The 13,862-nt window shown below is 41.9% G+C and overlaps 1 protein-coding gene across 8 annotated transcripts in view; it reads right to left on the bottom strand.

The window, feature by feature from the left end:
• The window catches only part of nav3 (neuron navigator 3), a 408,804-nt gene that overhangs the window by 172,390 nt on the left and 222,552 nt on the right, over positions 1-13,862 (bottom strand). For 6 of the 8 annotated variants that reach the window (XM_012915613.4, XM_012915614.4, XM_004573966.4 and 3 more), the window contains exon 1: positions 5,438-5,910. The exons of the other annotated variants lie outside the window; for them this stretch is intronic. In XM_012915613.4, the coding sequence (XP_012771067.2) occupies positions 5,438-5,695 (258 nt within the window). In that variant the 5' untranslated portion in view covers positions 5,696-5,910. Of the gene's footprint in view, positions 1-5,437; positions 5,911-13,862 lie in introns of those variants that run through there. 8 annotated transcript variants of the gene reach the window in all.

The raw sequence follows: 13,862 nt of genomic DNA, 5'->3' as shown, positions 1-13,862 counted from the left end.
TTGTTTTTCTTGGTGTTTTGGAGGGAGCAGGATGGCTGCACTTCCAGGGGAAGGTATTTTTAACCGGTGTGGCTGTACTGTAAACACCAGCCTCTCTGTGTGTTCTCACTCCAAGATTTAAACACAACGGCCGACAGCAGGCTCCCAGCAGCACAGAAGGCAATGAAATACAGTGTGCAAGACAAAAAAGCACAGAAAGAGGGAGGGAAGGACAGCACTGGAAAGCATAATATTGTTTCAAATATTTTCCCAATTTCAACCCAAGGGTCATCAGAAATCTCAGCAGCGTGGGGGAATGTTGCAAAAGTGGACTAATGTAAAAAATGTGAGTGAATCACATCAGTGGTAGTTATTCAGCAGCAGCATATGTTAGGGTAATCTGATTTTTTTCACATTTCATGGTTTAATTTGATAATCTTATGGTTCAAAATAATTTGTTAGACTAAAAATCACTGCCATGTTTCCAGCTTGGATCAGGCCTAGTGAGCTGGGGTGGACTCCCCTGTTAACACATTACTTCAGATTGGCTGAACAGACCACAGGCTCGTTGACCTTCAACTGCACTGCTGCCACAACTGCAGGGACAATCTACTGCAGAGCTGCAGCTAAAACACTGAGTATGACAAAAACTGCTGTAACAAACATGGGCTGCAATCTCTTGTTACACATGTAAGTGGTCATTTCATGTCATCTCTCACCCCACTTTACTCAGAAATTGAATATTTTGTGGGTTCCTTTAAAAAAGCAGTTTAGAATCAGTGCAGCCTAAAACAATACTTTAATCTTGTCACAGTGTTTTAAAGAATCACCTCTCTTGGTCTTTGTTACTGGAAGAAGTGCTCATCCTGTTTGTTAGTATCCGCACCCCCTTCTTTTCCAGATATGGAGTTCGGCACACAACGAGTCAGACCACCCAATGACTAGAACACGTTCAGACACCCTGCAGAACCGATCTCAGCCAACCTCCCTCCCCTCTACTGGAACAAGCTGGCCTCCCTCTCATTCCCTCTGTTTTCTCTGTTGTTTCAGCAGCGTCAGAGCCACTTGAGGGGTTGAGTGAGAACTGAGTGAAAGCTGGAAAGCCAAAAAGAGCATGCCTTGACCGCTGACATCCAGGCAGAACCTGCCAGGGTTTGTCAGAGGTTAAATAGGCCAGTGCACAGCTACCAAATCTGTAAACTGTAAAAAATCAAATGACATGAAGACAAAGTTTTCTTTTACATAAAAATAAGGGTTATAGTAGATACATTTAATGGTGATAATGAATATTAAACCCAGTTAAAGGTAACTGTTGTATAAGGTTAATTTTATTATTTTGCCTGCATGGAAGAAGCTGGTGTGAAAGTGCCAAATGAATTTGTGCTGCACACGAGACATCAACTTAAAAAACCCCAAAAAACCATCAATGGCTCGATTGCTTTGCAGATGACTGGCATGCTACTGAAACCTACTGCACACAGACATGAGCCAAAAACTGATGGTAAGAGAGGCAATGGTAGAAAACGGAAAAAGAAGACAAGAGAAAGTGACAGTATCAGGGCCACCCACAGAAAAAGGGAGGTTTGTTTACATTCTGCTCACTCAAACTCACCGGACTCTGACCTTATTCCCTAAAGCATTCCATCTTACTTTCACCCATATTATTGCTTAGAGGTTTATCAGGTCAGAGCACGAGAGGAGACGCACCAAACAAGAAAAATATACAACAGAACCTGATTATTAGCTGTGCAAAGCAAACACACTGAGGATCAACAGGATGTTTTTTTGTTCTTTAAGTGGGTGCGTGTGTGTGGTGCTCTCTAGCACCAGAAACACTTACATCCTAGGATAACACAACTAACATCACAGGACATCAAAAATAGCAACATGCAACAGTCACCGCTTGTATATACAATGAGCTGCATTTCTGAGACAAAGACACCCTCACACCCCTATTCAGTGTGAGTATTCACTAAGAGAGCGCATGGCAGAGTAGCAACGTTTCAGCTTTAAGGTAACAGGTACTTAAAGTTGTCCGCAAACAAACAAATTCAAGCGCAAGCAAAGCATAAAGGCATGAACAGGCATAGCTTTAGCACCCACATATTTCTTCAAGGATGAATAAACAGAAACCCCATCAGCATTATTTATTTTTCACCCTACCATAGAATCAATAACAAGAGTGTGATGCAATTTAAAGCGCTACCTCAAAGAGAACCGTAAAATACCAGCTAAATAAGTCTCTGGGCTGTGTGATTTGGACAGCTGCCAAAACTCTAGATGTACAAGATAATTCCCCATCAGTGGTACCAATGCTGACACTTCATTAAGGCTCAGTCGACTCGCATAAACTCTTCACTGAACCCATTCATCTAGCAGCGCCGTAGGCAAGGATTGATGTGAACTGTCGGCAGAGAGTACAACAGGAAGAGCTGTATTCTAATCTCAATTGTGGAGGGTTATATGGAAGTACTTTTTGACAGCCCAGAACCATAGACTGACATGGGAGATATATGAAGAGGTAAGGTGTTGCACAACACTGCTAAAGACACACAAGGTTTGCACTTCCGCCTGCTTGCATTTGTGAGAACTGAAATTAACTTTAGCTAAGAGCTAAGGTAACCTGGAAATTCATAGCATTGCAAGCAGTGAAAGTACTTCAGAAAGAAAGGCTGATCATCTGATGCAATCAGAATCTGTTTCAGTAGACAGCAATTTCTGCCACTCACAGCAAATGTCTTTCAGGTTCTCGCTTTTGCAAAGTTAGCTGTAAAAAGCCCACCAGCAGTATCATCTACAGTGAATCTAACTTAATTCCTGGTATCTGTAATATATGTACAAAGAGTTATACTAATTGTTAATTTAAATTTAGTGGCAAAATCAGAAGTTCGGAAACACAGTGGAAAGTAACACACACATACTGTACGCACAGACTTGCAGACACTCCTGTGAAATAAGTGTAGTCTATTGTGTTGTAGATCCATGGGGGATTATCCACCTCACAATAAATGCAGACCGAATTAATCCAGCTGACAGTGGCCACAACAGAAACTGGATGAACTAAAATTAACCTTGTCTGAGAAGTTTAATTGTGCCCTTTGCACGCCATTAGACACCCAAGTAACAGCCTGCAACACTTTTGTCCACTGCTTATCACAGATGGAGCGTGAGTGCGGCGGCCTTTCTCTGCCATAGCTACAAAGTACCTTCAGCTTTGGACTCGGACTATGATTTGTTTTTAGAGGAGCTTGTATTAAGATTCACTTGGACTTCCTTCTTGGCTCTGTCAAAACCAGCACTGAAGCACTTACTGTGTTTAATACTTACATAAAATATTTATTTTTCTTCCACTTTTGTCATGGTCATTCTGCTCCAGGAGTAACAATACCAATGGGATATGCTGGACTCTTGGGGACTCTTGGGTTCACGATTGTGCTTTCACAATGACATGTAACACACGTTGTTATTAATGTTTCATTAACATTTATTAAGCAGACAAGTGGAATTTTCCACCACAGGCAGGTGAAATCTTAAACATCGAAAAAATACTTTCGTCTTTGGGAAACGCCAATCATGTTAGGATGTGCTTAATCTCAGGCAAACAAGCTAACACATGCTGGCACCACTGTATATATGGAGGTGGGAGCTGCATGTGCACAAACAAGCATGCGCGGTACACATGTGCACGTGCATACATAGACCTGTGCTTGATCCTGTTGATCCTGTTTGATAAGAGGACTCTAAATTAAACAGGGGGTGTTGGTTGATGTGAAGGAATAATGACAGCATTTACTCCACTTTCTCTCCATTATTTTTCCCTCTGGAAGTCCTGAAAGTAAAGCTCTTTAGTGACTACACAACACAATTAGACAGACTAATTACCCCCTCCATACCACCCATTCCTTACACACACTGACAGGCTGGGGCAGGCAAGTGATTTCTGCCTGCCTACAGGCTTCTCAGGGACAAGGACTATAATATTGTGCGCTGATTGCACTTCATTTCAGGCAGTTTAGCTGATGCTCTGTCCATTAGTCTTGCAAACCTCTAGTGATATGAAGGATGAGGGTCAGAACTGCAGTGCACTTGCAACAAATCTGTCACAGTAGACCTTGTTGTTTATGGAACACTGAATAAACATGAACAAGAAAAGAACATGTGAAAATATAGATAGAAAGATGTGGGAAACCTGGAGAAATTTCCAAAGCATAAAAAGTAATGGACATTGGCACAAATTAAAATCAACTTCTAAATTCATCTTCTTCAATCTCCAGTCAAAAACAAACAGTCACTTATTGGAGCAAGCGGGAGTCAAGCTGTGTTAACGAGCTGAAAGTCAAGCTGAAGTTGCCGGTTCAGAAGCAGGTTAATGATGAAACACCCCCCTCCCTACCTGTTTCACAGTCACCCTGCAGGTGACTTCAACTCAATCACAGACACACTGGGAGGATTTAAATGCAGAAGGCGCACTGACCCCTGCTTTAATGCCTTTTGCCCACATTTCTTCAAGATCACGAGGAAGATCAGCAGTTTTGTTCAGTATCAGAGAAAAAAAGATTCACACTTAAGGAGTCACTTTTTTGTCTGTCAGGAAATCATGTAGCGGTAAAAAGAATCAAAAGCCGGTGCAGGGAGGGAGAGAGATCAACTAGCTAAACAGGAAAGTTTCACTTTGCGCTCACACAGCTCTGGATGTGGGATGGGCTGAGGCTCTGCTGAAGCTATTTGGCGGGGAGTTTTGAAAACTGCTTCCTTCTCAGGATACACCAGCCCCACCTTCACTGTTCCAGTTTGAGCCAAACATTTTTGCAAAAGGGAAAGAACTTGGAACAGCCTTGATCTTGCAGGGTGAAGCACTTAACAAGACTATCTGAACCTATTATTCATCTACAGCACTTTGATGCAGCTGGACGTATTAAGAATATGCTCTGAGAGCAGGGGGACAGCACCAGTAATCTATCTGAATTATTATCCTGCATGAGCGTGTACACACAAACCATGTTCCTCTAATCCTCTGGCCTACTACAGTAGCTTATGTCTCCATAGACGAGCTGATCAGGAATTTCATATTTCTCGACAAAATGCACATACAAATGCCTGAATACCTACATTTCTCGTCCGCTACTAACACACCTTACACACACACACACACACACACACACACATTTTTAAAGCGTATGGAAACTAAATGGGCAGCAGAATGAGGTAATACACTGCCGGCAATACATTACTCATCCAGTTTCCCTTCTTAGTTGATGACCCAAAGCCGGCAAAATCATCCCACCAGCGCACACATGATTCACTGCTGTGTGCTTGAGCTCTGTTTCAAGGCTTGAATGACACCTGCTCAGAGAGCAAAGCAGCCACAGAGAGACAGTCTCTTCTCTGACACCTGTGTCTCCGAGTGTCACTACAACCTGCACACATAGCTGCTAACAGTCTGTCCATCTCCACTAACCTTGCAGATCTTGCTCTCCTCCGTCTCGGCTTTGGACTTCCCTTCTGGGCTCTTCTCTTGCTTGTAATCAGACTTGACTGACAGCTGGCATGAGAGCCCCGGGGTACCTTCGTTTGTCCTGAGTTCCTGCTGTCGGGCCATGTAGCCCTGCGAGGTGGCTGCTCTGACCGCGCTAGGGATGGGGAGAGCGGTGTGCACTGGCTTCGTGCCCACTGCAGAGGGTTGCCTAAGCTTGGAAGCTACGCCAACTACCGGCATGGCAACAAAAATAATAACAGACAAGTAGAAGACAGGTTAAAAAAGAAGAAGAAGATGAAAGGGAAGCAAATCTGCAGTGTCTCCTTCTGATGTGTGGCCCACGACGGGAAGGACAAACAAAAAAAAGAAAATAAAAAATAAAAAAAAACAGCAGTTGCCTCTCAGACCGAGAGGAAAGCAACTGCGCTCATTCTGTAGCCTACAGCCAGCAGGACTCACAGAAACTGAGAAGGCTTCTCCTTCCTCTCGTTCACTCCCTCCTCCTTCTCCTCCCACAAGCAACTACATTCCCTCCTCTTCCCCTGCACTCTCTCTCTCTCTGTCAGAAGTGTACCACAAAGTCAGCCAAAACTGTTCAAGGGGGCGTGAACTCCTCTGGAAGATATAACCACCACTCAGCAAAATGGTGATTACAGAGACCTGGCTGAGCGTGCATGTGCGCTCCCAGAGAGAACTGTCAAGACAGCTCTCTCTCGCTCTGTCCCCCCCACCATCCTCTGACTTTCTGAAGCCAATAAATAGACTTTCTCTCTGTCAACATGTGGAGCTGGCCCTTCCTTTGATGAGAAAAATAGTAAAACAAACAAACGTTATGATTTTTTGGTGGAATAAAAAGAGTTATACACAATGAGGAAATCCAACAGAGAGAAAGAAATTGATTATTTCTGTACTAACAGTTGTAAGAAAAAAAAAAAATTTTTTTAAAACAGATTTTTGGCCAGGTACCACTTAACTGTTGCTACTCAGCTGCTTTATACTGAGAAAGAAGTGGACTCTCTTTCTCCCACAGCTGCTCAGCCACATTCACTGTTTCCCTTTCTCTTTGGGCTATCTGAGTGTACTCATTTTACAAGGTGTGAGACATTTGTCAGCAGTGGCAAGAAACCTTTGGTTACAAGCAGAAACAGACACTGACATGTGGGCTGCGCTAAACAGTGTTAGGTACCGGGTAACTGTTTTAGGCACTTAAAATAGAGGACAACGAACAGCAGGGCCAGTCTTTGCCTTTAAAACAGCACCAATCTCCTTGCAGTTCAGAACAGCTTTGAAAACTTGGTTATTTCTGCCCTTTTATTCAGTCACTGATTGGCAGATATTATCTGCCACAATGCAAAACATATGATTATGAGTGTTGGGCCAGTACATGTCAACTACATGAAACAAACCTGACTAAAATAACTGATGATGGCTCTACAGAAACAGATTTAAAGTTAATATTATTATTACTCTTTTGTAAAAACAGATCAAATAAAACTGATGTAGGACGGCAACAGAAAAGTTGCAATGCTGCTCCAGATGCCACACAGCTGGTTTTAAGCACTGTGAAACAAGAAACAGGCTCCTTCAGTGTCCAGTGTGGTGGAGAACGACTGACTCCACCATTTAGAAAAACTAATGTTTTTACTGTATTTGGTGTGTGTTTCTCTATAATAATAATAATAATAATAATAATAATAATAATAATAATGGATTGCATTTATATAGCGCTTTTCGGGGCCCTCAAAGCGCTTTACTATGACCATTGTCCTCTTGCGAAATGGATTTCAGCCACACTTTAGTGTTACCGTTGATTTAGTCTGTAACATTACAGAAATGAGTAAGGGCAGGGTTAATGCAGGACAGACATAAATCTGTGTGAGAGAAATTCTTCAAAGACTACGAACGCATGTAGTTTTGGTCTGTATGTGCCTCCATTTGGACTGCGTGACACAATATGACATGGAGTTTTTTTCTCCCCTTGTTGCTGAAGGATCTCTGCTCTGTGAGACACATAAAAGGGAGTGAAAGTTTTATGTGGAAAGGCTGCGTCTGGTTCAGTTTAGAGAGGCGAGGAGATGCGCTGCAGTCAGAGGGGCACATTGCGGTGTCATGGCTAACCGGAACTTTTTAACACGGCATCGTCCAATAAAAAGGGCCGGGAAAGTGAGGAAATGCAAACACAGGCCACAAATGTGACCTTTTCACAAAAATTACAACATGTCAAAAGCTACCTTTCTCCAGCAGAGCTGCAGACTCCATACACTCCCTTTTTGCTTGGTGAACAATAGCGAATTTGAGGGTAGGAATTTACTAAAAATGGCCTGATTATTTTTACACACCCTTTTTTCCTCTTCAGTACTTTTGACAGTCAATCGCCTTGCCTAATAGGGATGCTGCTTCCCCCAGCTCAGAATAGCACCAGCTACTCCAACATGTTTTTAATCATGCACCAGGGGCTGTCATGACAAGCCTGAAACAACAGGATACCACGTGAATGAGTGGCGTAAGTCCAAGTCTAGACTCCAACTGCTGCTGCCTGCCAGGTTGCACGAATCGGAGCGCATCTGGCAGGTATCCAACTCTCCAGGACAGACTGGAACTGTCAGGGAATCCGTATCTGATGAGGTCTCTTCACAGGGGTGCTGAAACAAGCCCAAATGAAACCTCGGTCAAGTCTTAAGAAAACCTCTCACTTCCTTCTGGTTCTTGTTGGTTTCTGGAGGTAATCACCTTGCACTGCAAAATCATTTCCCAGTGAGAGAAAGCTATTCAGGTTCCTACAGGTAAAAGAACTGCTGCTGTAGTGCTGAATGTTCCGTGTTTACCAAACGTGAAAGCTCCCAAAGTCAACATGAGCAAAGCAGATCTCAGGTTAACACAAACCCATCCAGGAAGGTCAGCATCCTTATGTTTGGGTACCAGTGGCAACCACTTCTGTAAAAACAGTGTAACAGCCAACTTTGTCAAGGTTGAAAGGGGAAGAGGGGAATCTAAAGTGATGAATGATTAATATTATTAAAAAGATGAGTCTTCTTATGCTGCAATTTATGTGCTAAACCTTTGATGACTTGGTGTTTCTTAACTTTATTTAAAGACCACATTCATCCGAATTTTAAATGCCAAGTCCAAACTCAAAGAACCCACACCACAATACCCATTATTTATCAGGACCAAAACATGGTATCAAAGAAAGATCCTTTTCCACATGTTAGATGACCGCACAAATTCCTCAACATTTAAGCTCCATGGGCTTTTCTGAGAAGCCCCCGCTTCAATAACTCCCAGAAAATAAGCCAAACAACAACATAAAACCATGTGTCCATCCTGATGTGTATCAAAAGTCCAGGCAGCTGGTGCTGTAGCATCTCTGTACTTGGCACACATTTGGCCCCTTAGCACCAAATATGAATGACTAGTATAGCTGACAATGTCCCAAATGCAAGATTCACAGACTATCGTGTACGCTCGTCTACTCAAGGTGTCACGCGAAATCTCCAGAGAGGAGGCAGACGGTGGAGGTCGCAGACAAGGAGGGAGTGATGAAAGCTTGGAGGTTGACTGTACCAACCATCTCTACACAGTGCATGCGACAGCTAAAAGCAGTATCATGCTATTATCCCACACTCGTTGCTCTCAAACAGGCAATAACCTGGTGCTGTGTGCAGTTGGGTGCACTCAGCCCCTCTTGGCAATAACTGTTCTTTTACATAAAAATTCACTTTTTTAACAGTTGATGTTTAGACCTACACTTCTAGCTGGAGATTGATGCTGATCTTGTCAACATTCAGGTCAAAATTTGAGTGAACTGACTACTGCTGGAAAACAAAATAAGGGTGGCAGCATTTTAGTCAGTAAGAATAATATATAGTTCTGAGTTATGGAATAATTAATGACATGTGTTTATTATCTCTTTGAGGAAATGGGTGGATGGCTAACCAATACTGATTGTTGTACGTGGTTTAGAGGAAAGATACCACCCACGGTCACATAACGTCAGCACTGAAGTTGTGCTATAGCTGTGAAAACAAACACGCCGGGGCACTAGAGATAAGAGGGGTCAAACACCTTCCTACCAACCCAGCATACACGCACACACAGTTTAAATACAACTCCCCCAGGGAGGCTAGATAGATAGTCACGCACCTGGTGCTGTCAGCACTCTCAATGCTATCAGTCAACCGCACATGAGACAACATGGAAAATAAAACAAACACATGCTGGCACACACACACACACACAACAAAGTATGTCGCTGAACATATGGTGGCATCCATAGTGTCTTAATGAACGGCATGTGCCATTAATGTACATCAAGGGTCAGCCAGGTAGAAATAAACACGCATTTGCTTTCTCTCACTGCTTAAACATTTACAAATAGATTCCTGCTCCTCAATCAACCTTTGGCTTCTCCGCAGGCAACCATCCAAGCAAAAAAAGCATGCATTCAACTAAAAACAATCGGGCATCATGGGAAAACTTGTTTCCCACAGGTCTTCATATTCAGTTGTGAATTGCTGCTTGGATATAATGTTTTCAATAAGTTTTGAATATGAACCCCAGATGTAAACGAAGTGGCTCTGCGACTATGTGCCAAACAGCTCTCAACTAGATTGTGAGTCCAAATGTATGACCTTCATTATCATGTGAACATTTTTTTTTAATTGTATTGAACCTACGTACTCAAAATAAACAGAATGTAATTCAATTCAATTTTATTTATAGGCGCCAATTATTGGAAGGTAAAGACCGTATAATAATACAATGAAAACCCCAACACCTTTGCCAAGCACTTGGTGATAGTGGAAAGGAAAAACTCCTCTTTAACAGGAAGAAACCTCTGACAGAACCAGGCTCTGCTGTGAGCGGTTGGCGGTGAGGGGAGGAAGAACAAAACAACGTATCATTAGTGTCGCTTTGACAGTGCATCTTATTTCACTTGCTTTTGAGTGAAAAAGAGTCATTTGCAACTACAGCTGTGAGATGTATTCATGAAAATCTTTCCTCTTCAAATGCAAAACGTATCTTAGAAATACACTTAATGTTCTATAGAATAGAAAACTACTTTTCTTGGATACTGGATGGCAAAGACCTGCATTTTGTTGCTCGTCAGCTCCTTCTGATTGTTCAAGGAAACAACATCTTTGATGAATTTCAGTCAAAACCATAGCACTAAAATAGCTTAGCGGTTATAATTATTACTACTGATATTCTTATGAACTTGGGTAAGGGTGAACCTTCCATTTTAGCCCTGCTTGAAATATCTGCAGCCTTCGATATCGATGATCATGCAAGTTTTATTAGCAGACAGCAAATCTGGGTTTTCTTTATACTTATGTAACAGATACTTCAGAATTCATTAATCAATGCATGTCCTCATCTGCACCCCTTGTATGTGGATTCCCCAGAGCTCAATCCTTGAACCAATTCTGTTTTCTTTATGCATGTTACGCTGGGGCCATCCACTGAATGTTTGCATCCTCAGCAGCTCGTCTGTAAAGCATAAAGCCAATTTAGCTTTTTAGGTTTGGGGCAGGGAGTAAGGCATGTTTGAGGGATGGTGGAATTTGAAAAATGTCCTCTTTCAGGACTGCAGTTATAAACAAGACATTAAGTGTAGGTTTGATTAATTAAAAGTAATTAAGGCTTCCTGAATTCCTCTCTCAGTCATGCTGCTTGAATTGCCATGTGGTGGGCTAAGAGCTCTACTACAATGAGGACTAGAGTGAAAGCAGGCATGTGGAGCAGCAGGATTTCCCCAGCACTCCAGTCGGGACAATTCTGGCTCTTCCTGTTCCTCTAGTTAAAGGGGCCACTGTGGCTTTTTTTTCACTTCTTCATTTCTCACTTGGACATTCATTTATTTACTTTTTCATTATCAGGGGCAACACTCATCACTTTATTCCCTCATATGCATTTTTTCATATTTAGTCACATGTATCTCTCCCTTACTGACTTACTCAACCTTTCCTTACTCACTACTCAATATCTGACTTTCAACAGATGAATGTAGTTTATTCTGTTAATTTTGGGAACCACTGTGCTTTACTTAAATATGCACTTGCTCAGTTATTAATTTAATATGCTGAATGCTTTCGCTGGCATTCACATTGACTCACAATCATTCTCTCGCTCTGTAGGATCGTTCCCTCTGTTGCTCCATCGTCCTCTGATGCAACGATATCAAAGTCCCCTTGGTAATGTTACTGAATGGATTGCACTGGTCCTGTAACACACACTTTCTGAGGTCAGTGTTTGGATTCAGATTAATGGCGAGAATGTTGGTGAATGTGAAAAGAGTCACTGACACCAGTCTTGAATTCTTTCTCATTGTGTTGTATGAGTGAAAGCAAAACATCATTCTTCTCCTATGACACAGAGAAACTGAGGAAGGAGGCAATAACAATGCATCACTTTAACACAGCTTGTTCTATGTGCTGGGATATTTACAGTGGCCCATAACTGCTATGTCATTTTTCAAAGACAAGCTTATACTATGAAGAGAAAATTTACCATATAAAAAGCTCTTTTGGGTGACATTTTTAATAGTATAGCGTCCGCAGTGTCATATTATGGCATGTGCTCTTTGTCCTGTCAAACGCAAATACTCCAACCTTCCCACTAAGCTTCACCCACCTCCCGTTTATAAAAAAAACCCATCCACTTTCTTGTCCTTATTGTAGAACACGTTCCTCACTTCTCTTTAGTAAAAACTTTCATTTTTGTTGCCAGGTTGGTGTAAATCAATCCCACTGATGAACATCACATTCCTTTCCCTAGAGATTTGTTATGGTTTTCCCCACATCCACCCCACATCTTGATGTTTCCACTCTTGTCAAAGACTTGTATCCTCACTGAATCTTGGATTTCACAGCTGGGGATGATAAAGTGCTGAAAGGGGCTCTTCCCTCTAAAACAACAAGCAGCTAAGGGAACGTGGATGTGCTCTAATTTCTGGATTATGCTGGAGTGACGATGGTGCTGCCTGATCGATGGCACCAGCATACAGAGATGCATGAAGCGCAATAAAGTAAAAAAAAGAAAAAAAAGAATAACTAAACAGTTAATTTGTTTTTTTGTTTTTTTTTACTTAAGCTACATCAGAGCTAGAACAACCAGAGCTAAGGAAGCCAGTCCAGAATTAAAATAGGTGGCTACTAGCAAATCTAATTTATCTAATCAAGCTACAAGACTGCTCTGGGGAAATGCAATAAAAAGGCCAGAGGAAATTCGACTAATACAACACCAACATGATACAAGAAGAATCAGGGAATACTTCAGCATTGAACATTAAAACGCCTCACCTTGGTGCATCTCTCAGCACATTACAGTACACTGACAACAGTATGAATGCTTCGTGTCTTATCTTGATCATGGTTGACATAATAAATGGAATGTAGAGAAACTTGGCTCTTCACTGTCTTTCACAAATGATTTTACTGTTATTCAGGTTGTTGATAAAACACAAGCTCAAGTGTCTTTTCCTGCTCAAGATCTCAGCTATTTCTAAACCACATGAACCCACGGTGACCAGGTGTCACAAACCTTGACAGTAAATCCACTTTTGTAACTGGTTTCCTGCTAACTATCTCATTAAAAACATCCCATAATGTGTGACAAGACTAGATCTCCCATTGTAGCATCAATCATCAGAAATAGGAAATGGTTCCACATGACTGTTATTAAGGGGCCGACTTTGCAGCATTAAAAGGCATATTTGTAGCTTGGTACAAAAAAATGTGACCTCTGTGGAGAGCTTAACTTTTCATAATAGCTCAGGATAAATTTAGAATTTATAGTCTAGCAGTGGAAGCACATTCATAGTCCACTGGCAGTCCAGCCTACATGTAGAGAGCTCTGCTGTCAGATGAGGGCAGTGTACAAAGTCTGTGGGCCACTCTTGAGGAAAGTTCTAACACAAAAAGAGCTATAATGAAACAGAATGTTACAAACAACAAAAAGTGTCCACAGCAGCCACTGTTTATGGTTTTCAGTGTTTTCTTTGTGGTTCTGTCGCTCACAGTAAAATCTGCTGTTGGTTCTTTTCCTGTTCCCTCTTGTCAACCATGTCTGCAGAGGGTAAAAACTCCTATTTGCACGTTCTTCGGATGGAATAATGTATGCAGATGAGCACAGTTATGGGACTGTAGTTACACTGAACTGTAATAGAGATGTTGATTTGTTGATTGATACAGGCAATGGAAGCCAGCTGGAATCTGCCAGACCATATTCATTATGTCAAGACAGTAAACTGGACATCTTCACTGGGTGTGTGTGTGAATGTCTATGTGTTTGGTGTCTCTTGTAGCATTCCTAATGGATTACCTGACTAACATTAGGGCTTGTTGTATTCACTGTTCTGTTACCTAGCACTAAGTAGCAAATGTGTATGTCTGTCTGTTACACTTGC

The sequence above is a fragment of the Maylandia zebra genome, linkage group LG17 (genome assembly GCF_041146795.1).
Source record: "Maylandia zebra isolate NMK-2024a linkage group LG17, Mzebra_GT3a, whole genome shotgun sequence".
NCBI classification, from domain to species: Eukaryota; Metazoa; Chordata; class Actinopteri; order Cichliformes; family Cichlidae; genus Maylandia; species Maylandia zebra.
This window is presented reverse-complemented; position numbering and strand designations above follow the sequence as displayed.